Below are 21192 nucleotides of genomic sequence, written 5' to 3' on the forward strand. Positions count from 1 at the left end.
AAAAATTAACTTGGCATGGTGGCATGCATCTGTAATCCCAACTACTCGGGAAGCTGAAGCAGGAGAATTGCTTGAACCCAGGAGGCAGAGGTTGCAGTGAACCAAGACCATGCCAGGGCACTCCAGCCTGGGCGACAGAGTGAGACTCTGTCTCAAAAAAAAGAACATATAACATACAAAAACTTATGAGAAGCAGGGCATGGTGATGCACATCTGTAAACCCTGCTACTTCTGAGGCTGAAGCAGGAGGATCACCTAAGCCCATGAGTTCGAAGCCAGCCTAGGCAATATAGCAGGACCCCATTTGTAAACAAGAACAACAAAAATTTATGGAATAAAACTAAGGCAGTACTTAAAGGGAAACTTGTATTCGTAAACACCCAATTAAGAAAGAACAATAACCTAGCCTTCTGCCCTAGGACACTGGAAAATGAAATACAAACTACACCTAAAGCAAACAGAAGGAAGGAAAGAATACAGGCAAGAGCAGAAATTAATACAGAATAGAAAAACAACAATCATGAAACCAAAAGGTGGTTCTCGGAAAAGATCAACAAAATTGGCAAACCTTTAGCTAGATTGACCAAAAAGAAAGAGGAAACACCCAAAATTACTAGAATCTAAAAAGAAAAGGAAAATAAACCTTATGAAAAATAAAAAGAATCATAACAAAATACTACTATACGCCAATAAATTAGATAACAGATAAAATGGACAAATTCCTAGAAAGACACAAACTCATACACAACTGACTCAAGAAGGAACAATCTTAATAGCCCTATAGCAAGTGAAGAGACTGAATTAGTAATCAAAAAAACTACCCACAAAGAAAAGCCAAGGAGGCTTCACAGCAGATGTCTTGTGAACATTTAAAAAATAATTAAGGCTGGGCACGGTGGCTCACACCTGTAATCCCAGCACTCTGGGAGGCTGAGGCGGGGGATCATTTGAGGTCAGGAATTCAAGACCAGCCTGACCAACATGTTGAAACCCCATCTCTACTAAAAATACAAAAAAAAAGTAGCCAGATGTTGTGGCATGTGCCTGTAGCCCCAGCTACTCGGTAACCTGGAGCAGGAGAATTGCTTGAACCCAGGAGGCGGAGGTTGCAGTGAGCCAAAATCTCACTACTGCACTCCAGCCTGGGTCACAGAGCGAGACTCTATCTCAAAAAATAAAAATAAAAAATAAAAAATAAAAAATAATTGGCCAGGCACAGTGGCTCACACCTGTAATCCCAGCACTTTGAGAAGCTAAGGTGAACAGATCACTTGAGGTCAAGAAAGACCGGCCTGGACAATATAGTAAAAGCATGTCTCTACTAAAAATACAAAATTTAGCTGGGTGTGGTGGGGCATTCCTATAGTCCCAGCTACTCGGGAGGCTGAGGCAGGAGAATTGTTTGGACCGGGGAGGCAGAGGTTTCAGTGAGCCGAGATCATGCCACTGCACTCCAGCCTGGGTGACAAAGCTAGACTCCATCTCAAAAAATAAAAATAAAACAAACAAATAAATAACCTAATCAAAATAAGCAAAGGAAGATATACAAACGGCCAATATGCACCTGAAAGGATGCTCAACATCAATGACCATCAAGGAAATGTAAATCAAAACCACAACAAAATCACACATTCACTAGGATTGCTAAAATCAAGAAGATACATAGCCGAAGGCACAAGAGAACAAAAAAATAAAAAGACACATAATAACAAGTGATGTTGAATATGTGAAGAAATCGTTATCCTTACACACTGCTGGTAGGAATTTAAAATAGTGTAGCCACTTTGGAAAACAGTCTGGCAGTTCCGCAAATATTTAAACATAGAGTCAGAGCTGGGTGTGGTGGCTCATGCCTGTAATCCCAGCACTTTGGCAGGCTGAGGCAGGAGTTTCAGACCAGCTTAACCACATGGTGAAACTGCATCTCTACTAAAAAAAATACAAAAATTAGCCGGGCATGGAGGTGTATGCCTGCAATCCCACCTACTTGGAAGGCTGAGGTATGAGAATTGCTTAAACCCAAGAGGCAGTGGCTTCGATGAGCCACAACTGTGCCACTGCACTCCAGCCTGAGTGACAGAGACCCTGTCTCAAAAAAACAAACAAACAAACAAAAAAAAAAAACCAGAGTTATCGCATGACCCAGCAATTCTAGTCCTAGTTATGTACCCCTAAAAAATGAAAATACACATCCACACAAAACCCAGTACAAGACTGCTCATAGCAGCATTACTCATAACAACTCATAAAAGGCAGAAACAAGCCAGGCACAGTGGCTCACACCTATAATCCCAACACTTTGGGAGGCCAAAGTGGGTGGATCACTTGAGGTCAGGAGTTCGAGACCAGCCTGACCAACATGGTGAAACTCTGTCTCTACTAAAAGTACAAAAAATTAGCCAGGCATGGTGGCAGGTGCCTGTAATCCCACCCACTCGTAGGGAGGCTGAGGTAGGAGAGTCACTTGAACCTGGGAGGCGGAGGCTGCAGTGAGCCAAGATCATGCCACTGCACTCCAGCCTGGGCAACAGAGTCAGACTTGTCTCAAAAAAAAGGCAAAAACAACCTAAATATCCAATAGCTACAAATGGATAAATAAAATGTATAACATATCCATATAATGGATTACTTGACCATAAAAAGGAATGAAGTACTGACACATGCTATAATATAAATGAACCTTAAAAATATTATAAGTAAAAGACCACAGATGAGTCCATTCATATAAAGTAGGAAAATCTATGGACAGAAAGTAGATTAGTGGTGGCAGGTGGGATGGAGGATAAGGGGTGATAGCTAAAAGGTATGTGGTTTCTTTTTATTTACTTATCTTTCACTTATTCTGATTAGGAATCTCAAGTTTCCTTTTGAGGTGGTGTAAATGTACTAAAATTGACTATGGCAACGGTTGTGCTATATACATCCACACATAATTATCTGTGAATAATTAAAATCACTACATTGTAAAATATAAATGGTTGAGTTATATAGTATGTAAACTGTATCTCAATAAAGGTTTAAAAAAGGTGTAAATCTTTAGTAAAGTAATAGATATGTTCTTTTTATAACTGTGTTTATTCTGCTTCTATGTAAATATAGGCCACCTTTTGAGACAATGACTTTTAAAAACATAAGCAAATACACACAAATATATACAGATAAACATGAATTAACCCTTCAAAGTAATTAAAAAGAAGACATTTATTCCAACAATTCTTCCATTGCATGAAATACCTCTTTAATATTCTACCTGCATTTGGAACTACCTTCAGAGTATACTGCACAATCCTTTGAATTTTTTTGTGTAGAAAATCTGTTTTTTTTTTTTTGAGATGGAGTTTCACTCTTGTTGACCAGACTGGAGTACAATGGTACAATCTCGGCTCACTGCAACCTCTGCTTCCCGGGTTGAAGCAATTCTGCCTCAGCCTCTGGAGTAGCTGGGATTACAGGTGGCTGCCATCACGCCTGCCTAATTTTTTACATTTTTAGTAGAAACAGGGTTTCACCATGTTGGTCAGGCTGGTCTTGAACTGCTGACCTCAGGTGGCCCACCCACCTTGGCTTCCCAAAGTGCTGCGATTACAGGTGTGAGCCACTGCTCCTGGCCTGCTGATCATTTTTTATTTTTTATGTTTTATTTATTTTTTATTTTTGAGACCAAGTTTCGCTCTTGTTGCCCAGGCTGGAGTGCAATGGCGTGATCTTGGCTCACTGTAACCTCCACCTCCCGGGTTCAAGTGATTCTCCTGCCTCAGCCTCCTGAGTAGCTGGGATTACAGGCATGTGCCACCAGGCCCGGCTAATTTTTTTGTATTTTTAATAGAGATGGGGTTTCTCCATGTTGGTCAGGCTGGTCTTGAACTCCCGACCTCAGGTGATCTGCCCGACTCAGCCTCCCAAAGTGCTGGGATTACAGGCGTGAGCCATCGCACCCGGCATGATTTTCTAATAGCCAAATATTTAAAGCCACATCTGATGAAAATGAATAACATTTTTAAAGTCAAATATAAATAATTCTCTATGCTGTCACTATGCTCAATTTTCTTTATAGCACTTTTCTTAGCCTGGTAATTATCGTACATATTTATTTACTGCCTGTCTTCTCACTAGTATATGAGAGCAGAAATTTATATCACCCACTGCTGTATCACCGGCGCCTAAAATAGTACCTGTTAGAAAGTCAGTAAATATGTGATTACCTGGACTCTCAAAATAATTACTCGAAGGGCATTTCTTTAAAAATAAATAAAAATTTCTTTATAAATATATAGCTAGTCTCATAATTTTATAGTCACATCTTATATAATTTAGAAATTCTCCAAGGCAGTTGATAAGGCACACAAAGTTCAGAAATGTATATTCCTATCTTCCAATCAAAACTTGAGGCAAAATTTTGTTTTGTTTTGTTTTGTTTTTGAGATGGAGTCTCACTCTGTTGCCCAGGCTGGAGTGCAGTGGCGTGACCTCGGCTCACTGCAAGCTCCGCCTCCCAGGTTCATGCCATTCTCCTGTTAAGGCAATATTTTAAAAAGCTGACAACTCCCTAAGTTTTGGGTGGAAACTATCATGGTAGTACAGTCCTTAAATCAAAGGAATTGGGATTCAAGCACTCAATTTAGTAAGATAAGTATTTTTTTGAGACAGAGTCTCGCTCTGTCCCCCAGGCTGGAGTGCAATGATGCGATATTGGTTCACTGCAACCTCCACCTCCCAGATTCAAGCAATTCTCCTGCCTCAGCCTCCCAGGTAGCTGGGATTACAGGTGTCCACCAATACATCCAGCTACTTTTTTGTATTTTTAGTAGAGATGGTATTTTGCCATGGTGGCCAGGCTATTCTCAAACTCCTGACCTCAGGTGATCCACCAGCCTCGGCCTCCCAAAGTGCTGGGATTACAGGTGTCAGCCACCATGCCCAGCTGATCAATCTTAAATCTACGCATATTAACAAAGTACTCTGACACTGAATAACAAGCTGTTTCAGGCTACTGAAATGCTGGAAATATATCCATCCATATCATGTAAAAATATTATTTTCTATCAAAATCACCGTACATAATTTTATAAGAATATAGTTGATTTAAACCTCAAAAGGTCCCTTCCACTCAATGTTTAGGGAAAAAAAATAAATCAAACAAAGCCCACTGAGGAAAGAATCATCAATATCAAACCTACCGGATCAACAGAAGGCAAAACATCTTTCTTCTCCAGGCCATCAACTTCATCTTCATCTGTGCTGTATTCTTCCATTGTTTCGCCACTAACAAAGTGGATGACTCTCCTTGGGACTTTCTTCTTTTTTCCTAGGACTCCCAGTTCTACATTTTCAAAGCCTCTTTCGTTACTCATCTATATCGACAATATTTTAAGAAAATGAGAGTTTCAAGTGAGATTAATTTTCTTTCATTACTCGTGAAAAACTTTTGGTAAGTTTATTGTAGTAAAGAAACAAACAAATCTTTAAGCAGTTTTGGTTTGTTTTGAGACAGGGTCTCACTCTGTTGCCCAGGGTGGAGTACAGTGGCAAGACTACGGCAGACCAAATAAAACCCATTTGTAAACCAAATCTGGAAAGCAGATTATCAGTGTTTTATCTCTGAACTTCCAGATGTTTTGGCCAGTAATACATATGTAACAAAAGATATTTCTGATAGTAAAAAGATTTCACAACTTCTTAAACTATAGTAGTCTATGGAATTTTTTTTTCCCCCCAGACAGGGTCTGGCTGTTGCCTAGGCTGGAGTGCAGTGGTGCAATCATGGCTCACTGCAATCTCAAATTCCTGGCCTCAGGTGATCCTTCCACGTTCACCTCCTGGGTACCTGGGACTATAGGAGCGTACCACCACACTTGGCTACTTTTTTTTTCTATAGAGACAGTGTCTGGCTATGTTGCCCAGGTTGGTCTCCAACTACTGGCCTTAAGCAATCCTCCCACCTCAGCCTCCCGAAGTTTTAGGATTACAGGCATGAGTAACTGTGCCTGAGCTGGAATTCTAATACAAATTTTACTCCTATATATTTATACTATACATATATGTGTGTGTGTATGTATATATATGTATACATATGTGTATATATATGTATATGTATGTGTGTGTATATATATATATAGTGGGAGATGGTGAAGAGCTTCTTTTCATTGTCCTCTTGCCTCAAGTTTAAACTCCTAAGAAAACTGCCTGAAGTTTAAACTTCCAGATTTCAAAAAGGTACACTACACACAATTGTGAAGAAAAATCTGGCAACAGTGGTTACCCCAAGGATAGAAACTAAGATGGGGGAGAAGGTGCAGGCAAGGGAGTAGTCAAAGGAGGGCTTTTATTCTTTTTGCATATACAGGACTACTGTCATGATTAGAGTCTATGTTCGTAGAATTCTCTAGGATAGTCCAGAGTACAAACATTTTGTTCTCTATAAAGATTCTTATGGTTATAAGCAAACATAATTTAAACCCATGACTGCTGTTCAACCACTGGCAACGCTCTTTGAATTGCTGTTGCAAAGAAAGGATTATACTGATAAAAATAGTGAACTCCTACTGCCCAGTTATGCAAGTATAAGCTACTTTATTTTTATACATTGTTTTCTCTTAAGAAAGGACTTAAGAGAAATTTTTATACATTGTTTTCTCTTAAGAAAGAAAAAACAATTTTCATACATTGTTTTCTCTTAAGAAAGCCCTTTCTAAGAAGGACTTCTAAGGTCCTTCTTAGAAAACAGATATGATTCTTCTCTGCCTTTTACCTCCCAAATCTAAGTTTAGTTATTAGCCAGGATCTGAACTGCAGATCATGAAAATTTGGTAACAGGCCAGGTGTGGTAGCTCACACCTGTAATCCCAGCACTTTGGGAGGCTGAGGCAGGAGCATCACACGAGGTCAGGAGTTCGAGACCAGGCTGGCCAACATGGCAAAACCCCACCTTTACTAAAAATACAAAAATCAGCTAGGCATGGTGGTACACATCTGTAATTCCAGCTACTTGGGAGGCTGAGGCATGAGAATCACTTGAACCCAGGAGGTGGTGGCTACAGTGAGCCGAGATCGCACCACTGCACTCCAGCCTGGGCAACAGAGTCAGACTACCTCAAAAAAATAAAAATAAGGCTGGGTGCTGCGGCTCAGGCCTATAATGGCAGCAATTTGGGGGGCTAAGGCAGGTGGGTAACCTGATGTCAGGAGTTGGAGACCAGCCCGGCCAACATGATGAAACCCTGTCTCCACTAAAAAAACAAAAATTAGCTGGGCATAGTGGCACGCACCTGTAGTCCCAGCTACTCGGGAAGCTGAGGAAGGAGAATCACTTGAACCCAGGAGGTGGAGGTCGTAGTGAGCTGAGATTGTGCCACTGCACTCCAGTCTGGGTGACAGAGCGAGACTCCATCTCAAAAAATAAAAATAATAAATAAACTATCTGAAAAAATAAAATTTGGTAACATAGGCTATCTATGTATTAAATGAAAAAAAGTCACAATTCTCTCTAGCCTGTCCTGAGGGTTCAAACAAATCCCAGCCCTTAACAAGGGAAGATCAGGCCATTTATTGTGTCCATGAAAAAAATAAACAAGTAGTTCACCCAGGACACCTTTCTTTTACCCACCCCCAACCCCCACCAGTTCCCAGGCACTGATAGCCATCCCTACCCAGTCTCATGTTTCCCCTTGAGACAAAATTTGACTATGGTTGTCCTGACATCAACGTTTCCTTTTGGACCATGACTCTGCTTTTTGGATCCCTTAATTTCCTATGCAAAGGAAAGATAGATGAGCTAAGTTACATCTCCAGTCATCCTACTAACTGGAGGGATCTAATGTCAATGCAACAGCTCCAGTCAGTGAATAGAGAGCTTAGATCCTTCACAATATACCACCATGCCCCACCCTATCCCACCCCCAGGACAGAAGAGGCTTCTTACTGTTCCCTCTAGCAATCTCTCATTGGCTTAATTTTTTCCTTCTATGACACAGGCAAAGGAAGGGATGTCAGTGCTCAAAAAGCTTCAGATTTTAGAGTATTTCAGATTAGGGATAATGATTCCAACCTCTACGTGGGAGGTGGGGGTGGAGAGCAATGAAGGAAGCACTAACAGGTAAAACGAACCAGAAAATCATTTGGTACAAAATTCCCAAAAATTATATTTTTAAAATATTTTTCTTTTTTTTTATTTTTCAAACATCAACTTGAACCAGAAATCCAATAATTACAAATAATAGTCACACTGTGGCTGGGCACCGTGGCTCATGCCTGTAATCCCAGAACTTCGGGAGACTGAGGCGGGCAGACAACTTGAGGTCAGGAGTGAGACCACCCTGGCTAACATGGTGAAACCCCATGTCTACTAAAAAAATACAAAAATTAGCCAGGTGTGGTGGAGCGTGCCTATAATCCCAGCTACACAGGAGGCTGAGGCAGGAGAATCACTTGAACCTGGGAGGCAGAGGTTGCAGTGAACCAAGATTACGCCATACACTTCAGCCTGGGCAACAGAGTGAAATTCTGTCTCAAAAAACAAAAAAAGTTACACTGTGAATTTTCCAAATGCTTCATTTTATAAATCTGCAAGTAAGAAAATTTTCACTGCCAATTATGCAAATTCCATAACGAACTCCAAAGATCTGAAAGATAGTTTCACAGCACCAGGAAATTATGAGGTACCATGTCAATTAACATTTTACTCCATTTTATAGTTAACCAAACTATAAATGTGCTTATCTTTATTCTCAGGATCTGTTTTCTTCTTTTTTGAAAAGGGGTCTTGCTCTGTCATCCAGGCTGTAGTGCCGTGGCGCGATCTTGGCTCAGTGCAACCTCTACCTCCTGGGTTTCAGCGATTCTCCTGCCTCAGCCTCCCAAGTAGCTGGGTCTACAGGTGTGAGCCACAATGCCCAGCTAATTTTTGTATTTTTAGTAGAGATGAGGATTTCATCATGTTAGCCAGGCTAGTCTCCAACTCCTGACCTCAAGTGATCCACTCACCTCAGCCTTCCAAAGTGCTGGGATTATAGGCGTGAGCCACCCCACCCAGCCCAGGATCTGGTTTTCATGGCAATTTTTTTAATATACTCCCACGGCACCCAGACTTCTTTAAAACACATACTAGACTTGGAATGTATTCTTTGTCATCTTCCCCAACTAGGCTATTAGCAACATGGGGGGTAGGTACTGCTATATCTTTCAGCCTAGAGTTCCTGGCACATTACTGTGCTTGGTAACAGAGGTGCCAAATAAATCAATCACTGAGTGGTACTGAAATTTTAACTCTTTTAAAAACACTGAGGCTGAGATTCTGGTTAAAAGTCTATTCAGAGAAGCTGCTGGATAGAATGTCACAACAGAAGGCCAGGCACGGTGGCTCATGTCTGTAATCCCAGCACTTTGGGAGGCTGAGATGGCAGGTGAATCCAAGGTCAGGAGTTCAAGACCAGCCTGACCAAGATGGTGAAACCCCATCTCCACTAAAAATACAAAAATTAGCTGGACGTGGTAGCATGCACCTGTAATCCCAGTTACTCAGGAGGCTGAGGCAGGAGAATTGCATGAACCCGGGAGGTGGAGGTCTCAGTGAGTCGAGATCACGCCACTGCACTCCAGCCTGGGCCACAGAGTGAGACTCCGTCTTAAAAACAAAAAAACAAAAACAAAAAAAGAATGTCACAACAGGTACTGGATGGCCTGTTTGGAGGCCTAATTCTAGATCCTGTCTCCTATCTCTTACTCCCTTTCCCTACATTGCACTAGGGATTTCTCAGTTCTGCCAAACTTGGGAAGATAGCGGCCTCTCCCTCCCCTGAGATGTCCACTTCACTGGCTTCTTCTCTCTTACTGTGCTCAACCCCCTGGGCATAGAACTGGAGTTCCCAAATATGTTTCTGATTCAGGAATGTGAATCCAAAAGCACAAAGGGTAAATGAGAAAACGGAACTCATTGGTGTTTAATGAGAAATAAGGATATTTAATGTTTAATAATATATATAAGAAATATATAATATTGAATGATAAAATTCCAGAGAGACTACACCAAAACTTAATAGTTACCTTTGGGGAATGACAACATGAAGAAAGGGTAGTGGTGGGGTATTCCTGTGCATTTTTATCTTTTGTTCTACAGCCTTCTTTACTGTTTAAGTAATTATTTGTTAACCAAGAATGTGAAAACAACATAATATCACTAACCCAAATCCAAGAGCCTCTCACTTCAAACAACACTTAGCTGGTATGTAAGTACACGTGTGTTTACTTTGCTATTAGATCCAGGGCAGAGGTAGTGATTTTAAAAAAAACAATTCTAGTAACAACAGGAAAAATCAAATTGAAAAACATACGAAGCACCGTGGACTCAAAGGTTAGGTGTAAGTGTACTCCCCAACAACAGGTCTCAACTCAACTGAAAATGACGTGGCTTCCCTATCAATTCATGTTTTCCCCTGAATCCCTTCTTAAGTAGGAGGGAAAAAACAAATTCCATGTAGAGTCTGGTATGTAGGAAAGTTGTGTTTTTTGTTTTGGGGTTTTTTTTTTTTAGTTTTTTATTTAAGAGATGGGTTCTTGCTCTGTTGCCCAGGCTGGATAAGCTTTTGTTAATGCAAATGACATCTTACAAGAGACACACAGAGATATACTCACAGTTTGGGGGAAATCTCTTACTAACATTCAGGTACTTAGTCTCAAAAACGAAGCTACTGAAAAAGCTTCATACTCATGGAGGATGGGAAGAGTTACACACATGAGCAACTCAAGCAACTTTTTTTTGTTTTTTTTTGTTTGAGACGGAGTCTTAGCTCTGTCTCCAGGCTGGAGTGCGGGATCTCGCCTCACTGCAACCTCCACCTCCCGGGTTCAAGCGATTCTCCTGCCTCAGCCTCCCGAGTAGCTGGGACTACAGGCAAGCGCCACCACGCCAGGCTAATTTTTGTATTTTTAGTAGAGACGGGGTTTCACCATGTTGGCCAGACTGGTCTCGAACTCCTGACCTCAAGTGATCCATCTGCCTCAGCCTCCCAAAGTGTCTTTTTGTCTAATATTGAAAAGTTGAAGACTTAACTCTCTAAACCAGCGCTAGCCACATGTGGCTAATGCGCACTTGAAATGTGGTCAGCCAGAACTGCGATACGCTGTACGTGTAAAATGCACCCAGGATTTAAAAGACTTAGAAAACCCTCCAAAAGAGAATGCAAATACTTCATTAGTAACTTTCATAGGGGCCAGGCGCGGTGGCTCACGCCTGTAATCCCAGCACTTTGGGAGGCCGAGGCGTGCGGATCACGAGGTCAGGAGATCTAGACCATCCTGGCTAACACGGTGAAACCCCGTCTCTACTAAAAATATAAAAAAGTTAGCCGGGCGTGGTGGCGGGCGCCTGTAGTCCCAGCTACTCCGGAGACTGAGGCAGCAGAATGGCGTAAACCCCGGAGGCTGAGCTTGCAGTGAGCCGAGATCGCGCCACTGCACTCCAGCCCGGGAGAGGGTGACTCCGTCTCAAAAAATAAATAAATAAATACATACATACATACATACATAAATAAATAAATAAATAACTTTCATAGTAACTACAGGTTGAAATTTTTGATAAATTAGATTAAGATATGCTATTAAAATTAATATCGGTTTCACTTTTTTTAAAACGTGGCTACTGGAAAATTTGAAATCACAATTTTCAACGCAGCTTGCATTCTATTTCTGTTGGACGGTGCAGCACGGAGACTTAGTTGCCTCGAGGGTGAAATGGGGATAACACCTACCTCGAGCGGTTACTGTAAGGATTCGGTGAATTAAGGCCGGTAAACGTTTGGCATATGCCAAGTAAAGGGCAGATGCCAAGGCAGGCGCTCGCACTAGAAGAGACTGAGAAGTGGCTGAAGCCGCCCTCACCTGGCTTCCAGCTACTGCAAGGACAGCCTTTGGGGGACACGCCTTCCTTCTTCCTCTGGTAGACCAGAAGCTGGACTATCACCCCCGGAACCTAAGGACGCCCTAGAGTCTGCTGTGTTGCCAGCCAAGTGGTTGGTGAGTGAGTGGGAGGCCGCTCCTTCCCACAGGCTGGTCTCACTGAGCATCAACGGGGTGCAGGGAGGAGGAACTCCAAAACGGTGGCGGCCTGCTCGGAGGACGGCCGGGCAGGCCAAAAGAGCAGCCCGCGGAGAAGGCAAGGAGGCAGCTCGGCTCCCCAGACGCCAGCGTCGGCGGCCCCACCTACCTGCCCCGCAGATTCCCCGAAAGCCGCAGCGGCCGCAACTCCTGAAGCTGCGACGGCTTCTCGTTCCACACGGCCCACTGGCTCCTGGTCCATCGTCGTTGCCACCACAGGGCTGCTGGCGCTGGCGAGAAAGAGGGTAATGGCCGATAAGCCCACTTCCATCCTCGGCCTCCCCGCCCAGTCGCTGGCCGAGCCCGGCTGTCGGGAACTGGGACTCACCGCCGCGCCCGCCTCGCGCCGCCCCCAGCCAAGTCTCTGGGAAAGGGACTCGCGGGCCTTGAGGGGTGGGCCCGGCCTGAGGGGCGGGGCCGGCCCGCGCCTTGCCTAGCCTGCCTGGCCTCGCTCCCCGAGACCTGGCCGACTGCAGTCTGGGAGGCGCAACTACCGGCTCGCGCGGGGCGGGGCGGGGCTTTGCGAGGCGTCGCTTCCGGCCAAGCACGCATCCGGAGCTCGTGGATCCCCGCCTGGCACCGCCTGTGACGTCATTCCTGGTACGTGTACCTGAAGCCTGGCATCTGGACCTCGGCGCAGCCCCTCACCAGCTGCGTCCGGGGCAGTCACCCCCGCAGGACGTCGGTGTCTGCATTTGTAAAATGAGGACAGCTGTGTCGTACTTCAAAGGCTAGTGATGGGATGTGGTTGCCGAAAATGTAAAATGTACGGCTTGTGCTGCACTTTCCATTCCTAACGTGGGTGACAGTCCAGCCAAAATACCCTCGAAAGAAGAGCCCCAGGCGTGATTTTTGCTTATTCTTGTCTGAAATACTTAAGTATAACTGTAGAAAATGTTAAGTGAAAAGACCTGAAGGAGAGCAAAGGGCAGTAGTAAGCTTCCATCTTGACAAATGAAAGGAGTGTTTTATCTGTGTCTTAAAGTCGTGTGCGTATGTTAGAGGGGGAGCATCCAAGATTTTTTCCGTCTTTCTCAATGTTCAACCAAAGTAAAAAATCATGCAGTTACTGCATGACTTCAACATCAAACAAGTCTGAGGTTCTGCAGGTACATGGTTTATTGTTGTTTTAGCATGACCGTTTTCCCAAATACGTGGGGGTCAAAACCAAAACATATATTATTTTGGCTATGGGAGCCTTCATTTGATACTTTAAATTCCATTTTCATACCAGTCTTAATTCAGAAATGCTCCCTAAAGTTATATGACCTCGTACATGTTTTTCATCATAGCAACAGCAGGCCCAAATATTAAATATTGCTCTCTCTTCTGTGTCAAAGTTCTTCTCCTTATCCTGTGCCTAATGTTCTTGTACACTTCCTATCCTTTGTATAACTAGAACCTAAAAACAAAAACAAAAATTTGAAAAACAAATAATCATTTGAAAACCATCTACACTTTAAAAACTAGTTGGAAATCCGTAATGCTCTGTATCCTGGTAACAAAATCAAGTTAGGCTGCTGCTGAAGTAAACAAGTTAGTACATGATCTGACTGTATGGTGTTATCAGCAGGGAGTTGAGACAATCCAAAACAGCAAAACCAAATTCGGCCATAAACTGAAAACAAAAAGAACCAATTGTTAAGACTTCATGAATTGGCATTCATAAACAACACAGTTCTGCATTATATGTATTCAAAATCTCTTCCTTCTTACTGGCAAGCAGGGCAATCAACAATCTTTACTACTAAAAATTTGGGGAATATTTATAAATGCATGATTTTATTTTCCAAAATGGCACTTAAATATCAAATTACAATTTTCTTTCTCTTTTTCTTTTTTTTTTTTTTTTTTTGTGAAACGGAGTCTTGTCCACACTGGAGTGCAATGGTGCAATCTTGGCGCACTGCAACATCCGCTTCCTGGGTTCAAGCAATTCTCTTGCCTCAGCCTCCCGAGTAACTGGGATTACAGGTGTGCACTACCACGCCCGGCTAATTTTTGTATTGTTAGTAGACCCGGGGTTTCACCATGTTGGCCAGGCTAGTCTCGAACTTCCGACCTCACATGATCTACCCACCTCAGCCTCCCAAAGTGCTGGGATTACAGGTGTGAGCCACCATGCCTGGCCTCAAATTACAATTTTCGTTGCCGAAGCAGAATATATTTTCGCAGTTTACAAATGTATTTCTTCGTTTACTGAAAATTCAAAGTACAACTTATATTCTAACTTGAACTGGAAGTATTTCCTAAAAAGTTATTTTTAACACAAATATGCAATTGAAGAGCAGTTTATTACAAATCAACAACTCAAAGCAACATAAAAGTGTAGAAATTCTAATGGTTTTATTTTGGGCATTTATATTTTTGTCATTATTTCCAAACTGTTATAGCTCAACTAAAAGGCACTAAGGCAGTGTGCCAAGTTTTTCTTTCTTTCACTTTGTAACATAAATTGTATCGTAGCACTATGACAAAAATAAATTCAAATATTATAATTTATCTACTTGAAAACATAATGTGATCTAAATTTATCATTTAATGATACATATAGAGCCAAAAAGGTAAATTTGGACTGAACCATTTCTGCTTAAGGCTGGGAAAATAAATCTGAATAAAATTTGATAACCAGGAATGTTCATCAAATAATCAAGACATTCTTAGGGTTTTAACATAGCTACATATATATATTTTGATAGAGAATATTTTTTAAGTTATCCGTCAAACAGGACAATATATTTTCATCAAAAATAATGCACAAGAAAAAAAGGTGACAAAAATGCATTTTAGGTTGAGTCTAAGCATAAAGTTTTTTTTTTTTTTGAGACAGGACCTTACTGTATCACCCAGGCTGGAGTGCAGTGGCACAATCACGGCTCACTGCAGACTCAGATGATCCTCCCACCTCAGCCTCCTGAGTACCTGACGTGCACCATCACACCTGGCTAATTTTTGTATTTTTTGTAGAGATGAGGTTTCGCCATGTTGTCCAGGCTGAAGAAGTTATTAAAATCATGGTAGTGATTTCACTTATGGAGCACAATATGCCAGGTACTTTGTATTAACTTGTATTAACTCTTATTCCTCACAACAATTCTGAGATATTACTGTAACTACCAACATGTTACAGATGAGGAAACAAAGTCTCAGAGAGGTTAAGCAACTTGCTCCAGTGACACAGCTGGTAAGCAGCAGAGCCAGGATTGAAACCCAGGCAGTCTGATTCTACCACCTACACATTTAGCCATTCTGCCCCATTGAGAATGAAAACGTCAAAAAATACAAGGCCAGTAAGCGTTAGAAAGGCAAGAAATTTCTACACCAGAGGTGAGTGTTACTTGGAAAGATTTGGATGGAAGTGAGTAAAGTGTGTTTCTTTTTAAAAGTCTGTTAGTGACCGGGTGTGGTGGCTCAAGCCTGTAATCCCAGCACTTTGGGAGGCCGAGATGGGCGGATCACGAGGTCAGGAGATCGAGACCATCCTGGCTAACACAGTGAAACCCCGTCTCTACTAAAAAATACAAAAAACTAGCCGGGCGAGGTGGCGGGCGCCTGTAGTCCCAGCTACTCAGGAGGCTGAGGCAGGAGAATGGCGTAAACCTGGGAGACGGAGCTTGCGGTGAGCTGAGATCTGGCCACTGCACTCCAGCCTGGGTGACAGAGCGAGACTCTGTCTCAAAAAAAAAAAAAATGTCTGTTAGTAAGCTTTAAAGCTCTATATGTAAGAAGCAGATGAAAATACCATGTGAATTTTTAGATTTGATGTTATGTAAGCTTTTTGTTTTGTTAATTAAAATTTGGTCAGGTTTTGTGTTTGTGTGTGTGTGTGGTGAGAATATACCAATGATATCTACCAAAATATTTTTTGAGACAGTCTCACTGTCACCCAGGCTGGAGTGCAGTGGCATGCTCTTGGTTCACTGCAGCCTCAATCTCCTAGGCTCAAGTGATCCTCCCACCTCAGGTCCCAAGCTGGGACTACAGGCACACATCACCACACCTTGCTAATTTTTGTATTTTTACTAGAAACGGGGTTTCACCATGCTGGCCAGGCTGGTCTCAAACTCCTGACCTCAAGTGATCCACCCGCCTCAGCCTGTGAGCCACCGTGCCCGGCCTAGAATTTTCTGTATGGTATTAGGCATAAAATACTAGCTTTCTTTGCACACTCTGCCTAGACTCAGTAATTTTAATGTTGGAGAGCTATGCATCTTAATCTAAAATCTGTAGAACCCTAAGGGTCTTCTAATAAGAATCTGTAACAAATATAAAGATATAATCCTTTTTTTTTTTTTCTTTTTTAGACAGAGTCTTGCACTGTCACCCGAGCTGGAGTGCAATGGCGCGATCTCGGCTCACTACAACCTCTGCCTCCCAGGTTCACGGGATTCTCCTGCCTCAGCCTCCCAAGTAGCTGGGATTACAGAAGCACACCACCATACCTGGCTTATTTTTTGTTTTGTTTTGTTTTGTTTTGTTTTGTTTTGTTTTGAGATGGAGTCTGTCGCCCAGGCTGGAGTGCAGTGGCGTGATCTCAGCTCACTGCAAGCTCCGCCTCCCGAGTTCACGCCATTCTCTTGCCTCAGCCTCCCTAGTAGCTGGTACTACAGGTGTCTGCCACCATGCCCAGCTAATTTTTTTGTATTTTTAGTAGATACGGGGTTTCACTATGTTAGCCAGGATGGTCTCGATCTCCTGACCTTGTGATCTGCCCGCCTCGGCCTCCCAAAGTTCTGGGATTACAGGCGTTGAGCCACCGCGCCCGGCCTGTTTTTTGTATTTTTATTAGAGATGGGGTTTCACTATGTTGGCCAGACTGGTCTTGAACTCCTGACATGGTGATCCTGCCACCTTGGCCACCCAAAGTGCTGGGATTACAGATGTGGGCCACCGTGCCTGGCAAAGATATAATCCTTTAAGGGATTATATTATTGATTCTGTTAAAGATAAATTATCTTTATTATAATAAAGACATAATCCTTGAAAGGATTGTATTATTGATCTTTAAAGATAAGAATGCCTCACCTCTCAGAGCAAGATCGTGGTTTTTTTTTAATACAGTAAGAGGAAATTGCAAAAAAACAAGGGACACACATCAACTGAAGAGTTTCACACTTTTTTTTTTTTTTTTTTTGAGACGGAGTCTTGCTCTGTCGCCCAGGCTGGAGTGCAGTGGCCTGATCTTGGCTCACTACAAGCTCCGCCTCCCGGGTTTACGCCATTCTCCTGCCTCAGCCTCCCGAGTAGCTGGGACTACAGGCGCCCACCACCTCGCCCGGCTAGTTTTTTTGTATTTTTTTAGTAGAGACGGGGTTTCACCATGTTAGCCAGGATGGTCTCGATCTTCTGACCTCATGATCCGCCCGTCTCGGCCTCCCAAAGTGCTGGGATTACAGGCTTGAGCCACCGCGCCCGGCCGAGTTTCACACTCTTATTTCCTACCAAGTGGAATGTCAAGAAACATGCAGTTATTTCTTATACCAGTTCTGACAGAATTGAGATTATGAACCCCTTAATTGATTTCCCAGGGTCAGAAAGCATGGGCCAATGATGATACCCAATAACAATTCCTACCTCTTTTGGGTAACTGAGGAACAAGTTTCCCTTTCTATATAAAAGCATAAAACACAAGCAAACATGATTCCTGAAATATGGAAATATGCAGACATTATATGTTCTCACTTGATGCAGATATGAGACCTCTCTGGAAAAAGGTTCACAAAACTTTAGCATATCTTGCTTAAGAAAATGATCCACAGTCACAGGCTGCAAAGGAAAAGCCTATATGCAGCAATGTCAGAGGAATCTCAGACCTCAGGTAGGGGAGTTTCTTAGTGTCAGATTCAACTCAATCATCCCTCTTACAAACAAGTATTACTGTGCAATTTCTTGGCTGTTTTTCCACCTATGATCCAAGTGGTACCAAGAATGCACTGTGTTAGGCTAATGGGAGAACCTTTTAAGCCAAGCGAAGCTAAAAGATACAACATGCTCTTCAAATGAAGAGAGAAAAACGTAATGAAAGGACTGCAGAAAGTAGCATATGCATGTCAAACTCAAAAGAACCTGTATGGCAGTCAGCACCGCATTAATAAAAGGAAATAATACCATAGTTAACACCTTACAAGGCATATTTTTACTTTAAAAGACTCCAAAATTGGCCGGGCACGGTGGCTTACGTCTGTAATCCCAGCACTTTGGGAGGTCGAAGTGGGCGGATCATGGTCAGGAGATCGAGACCATCCTGGCTAACATGGTGAAACCCCGTCTTTACCAAAAATACAAAAAATTAGCCAGGTGTGGTGGCGGGTGCATGTAGTCCCAGCTACTCGGGAGGCTGAGCAGGAGAATGGTGTGAACCTGGGAGGTGGAGCTTGCAGTGAGCCGAGATCGTGCCACTGCACTCCAGCCTGGGCGACAGAGCACAACTCCGTCTCAAAAAAAAAAACTCCAAAAATTATATTGTATTAAATATGCCCATATTACAGATAAAGCCCAGTATAAGAGAAATAGGGTTTAGGGTCTTAGGTGAGGAATTACTGAACACTGAGTACCTACCTACCCCTAGTGGCAAAGTGTGGAGGAAAACTATCATAGCAAGATTTCATAGTGCATCCATTAACTACAAAATTAGCTACAAAAATAAGCCAAAGTCTACCCAACTGACTTAAAGGTAAAGTTTAAATTAATCCTCAGCATGTGAGGTGTAAACTCATCATTCCTACAAATCATGCCTCAAAAACAAAGAATGTACTAGGTTCAAGCTTCATGTCACCCCTAAATGTTTGGAATGTGATAATTAGAACTTGGGGCAGAATTTTGAGGATGATGACTAATCTAGTGAATCCAAAGAATGATAGTGATAAGGAGATCAAATCATATAGACTTTAGCTATGATGATGGCCTTCTGGTTTTGGATATGATCATTTACTTGGCTTTACCAATAACTATTCATTTATCCATAACTATTCCTAAGTCTTGAGGAAGATCAGTAATTATATTGTTATTTAACCATGATTGTCACTGACATGGTTGTTTTTATTAGACCTCATTCAAATTCTCTGGCTGCTCTCTGTATTCAAATAGTAAAATATTTTACTCTACATAAGCATCAAGTTGAAATTCCTTCACATTTTAATTTTCAATACTTTGTTCCATCTTTTTACTGAAATATTTGCTTGTATGTGTATACATACCAGAGCTACCTGTAAAATAAAGTCATTCAAATTTATTTTATATTATGGTTTGCTGTTTATATTTTCTAAATTCACTAAAATACTAATATATTAATTTTACTGTTATATTAATAAGCATATTATGGGGCTTTAGCTCCAGCAAATTTCCTGGTTTTGTTGCCACCTGTTTATCATTATTCATATATAACATTATATTTCTTTTTAGTTACGTGATACTATGTTTCACATTACTAATAACATTAGTACATTATTACTGCATATTAGAACTTAGGACTTACTCTCACATTGTAACATATTGTATTTACTTGAACAAAATAATGGTTTATATAACACAGTTATTGCATGATAAAAAGAACTTAATTTTTTCCAAAAAATTCCCCAGAAAATTGTGATGCATTGGGCATAGATATACCTTTGTATCTTATATACCATTAAATATGATAGTTTCAGAACACTGACATCTATCACATTTAAATCGTTAATTTCTGTCAGGGCAGCGTGGCTTATGCCTGTAATGCCAGCACTTCTGGGAGGCAAAGGCAGGAGGATAACTTGAGCCTGAGAGTTCAAGACCAGCCTGGGTAACACAGTGAGACGTCTCCACAAAAAATTAAAAAATTTGGGGCTGGGCATGGTGGCTCACGCCAGTAATCCCAGCACTTTAGGAGGCCAAGGCGGGCGGATCATGAGGTCAGGAAATCGAGACCATCCTGGCTAACACGGTGAAACCCCGTCTCTACTAAAACTGCAAAAAAAATTAGCTGGGTATGGTGGCGCATGCCTGTAGTCCCAGCTATTCGGAAGGCTGAGGCAGGAGAATGGCGTGAACCTGGGAGGTGGAGCTTGCAGTGAGCCCAGATCACGCCACTGCACTCCAGCCTGGGTGACAGAGCGAGACTCTGTCTCAAAAAAAATTAAAAATTGGCCGGGCACAGTGGGTTACACCTGTAATCCCAGCATGCTGGGAGGCCGAGGCAGGTGGATTACTTGAGGTCAGGAATTTGAGACCAGCCTGACCAACATGGTGAAAACCCATCTTTTTTTTTTTTTTTTTTTTGAGACAGAGTCTCACTCTGTCACCCAGGCTGGAGTGCAGTGGCACAGTCTTAGCTCACTGCAACCTCCACCTCCCAGGTTCAAGCAATTCTCCTGCCTCAGCCTCCCAAGTGGCTGGGACTACAGGCACATGCCTCCACACCCGGTTAATTTTTGTAATTTTAGTAGAGACGGGGTTTCACCATGTTGGCCAGGCTGGTCTTGAACTCCTGACCTCAGGTGATCTGTCCGCTTCAGCCTCCCAAAGTGCTGGGATTACAGGCGTCAGTCACCCATCTCTACTAAAAATACAAAAATTAGCTGGGTGTGGTGGCACATGCCTGTCGTCCCAGCTACTTGGGAGGCTGAGGCAGGAGAATTACTTGAACACAGGAGATGGAGGTTGCAATGAGCTGACATTGTGCCTCTGCACTTCAGCCTGGGTGACAGAGTAAAACTCCATCTCAAAAAATAAATGAAATAAAATAAAAAATTAGCTGAGTGTTGTGGCACACTCTGATAGTCCCAACTACTCAGGAGACTGAGGTGGGAGGATTGCCTAAGCCCAGGTCAAGATTGCAGTGAGCCATGACTGCACCACTGCACTCCAGCCTGGGTGACAGAGCAAAGACCCTGTCTCAAAAAAAAAAAAAAAAAAAAAAAAAAAAAAAAAAAAAAAAAATTAATAAATAAAAAGTCATTCATTTCCCCTTTCTTCATTTTGTAGTTTGTTGATATTTAATTTCTCAATTCGTTGTTGTCTTATAATTACATGAGTACTGTAAGCTTAAGGAAGCTATACCTAGTTTTATGGTTACATATATTTAACATTATAGTAAAATTCAGGAAGAATTCAATGTTGTACAGTATTACA

At 42.2% G+C, this 21192-nt stretch overlaps 1 protein-coding gene across 3 annotated transcripts in view; it reads right to left on the reverse strand.

Annotated features, from left to right (window-relative positions):
* FAM177A1 (family with sequence similarity 177 member A1) overlaps positions 1–12589 on the reverse strand; it is a 40075-nt gene extending 27486 nt beyond the window's left edge. The window contains exons 1-3 of one of the 3 annotated variants that reach the window (XM_010377368.2): positions 12416–12589; positions 12197–12317; positions 5178–5351 (exon numbers count right to left, since the gene is read on the reverse strand). In XM_010377368.2, coding sequence (XP_010375670.1) covers positions 5178–5351; positions 12197–12289 — 267 coding nt within the window. In that variant the 5' untranslated portion in view covers positions 12290–12317; positions 12416–12589. Of the gene's footprint in view, positions 1–5177; positions 5352–7646; positions 7804–12196; positions 12359–12415 lie in introns of those variants that run through there. The other 2 variants (XM_010377367.2, XM_030930022.1) reach the window with 2 other exon arrangements.
* Between the last annotated feature and the right edge of the window lie 8603 nt (positions 12590–21192).

This window comes from Rhinopithecus roxellana, chromosome 5 (genome assembly GCF_007565055.1).
Source record: "Rhinopithecus roxellana isolate Shanxi Qingling chromosome 5, ASM756505v1, whole genome shotgun sequence".
Taxonomy (NCBI): Eukaryota; Metazoa; Chordata; class Mammalia; order Primates; family Cercopithecidae; genus Rhinopithecus; species Rhinopithecus roxellana.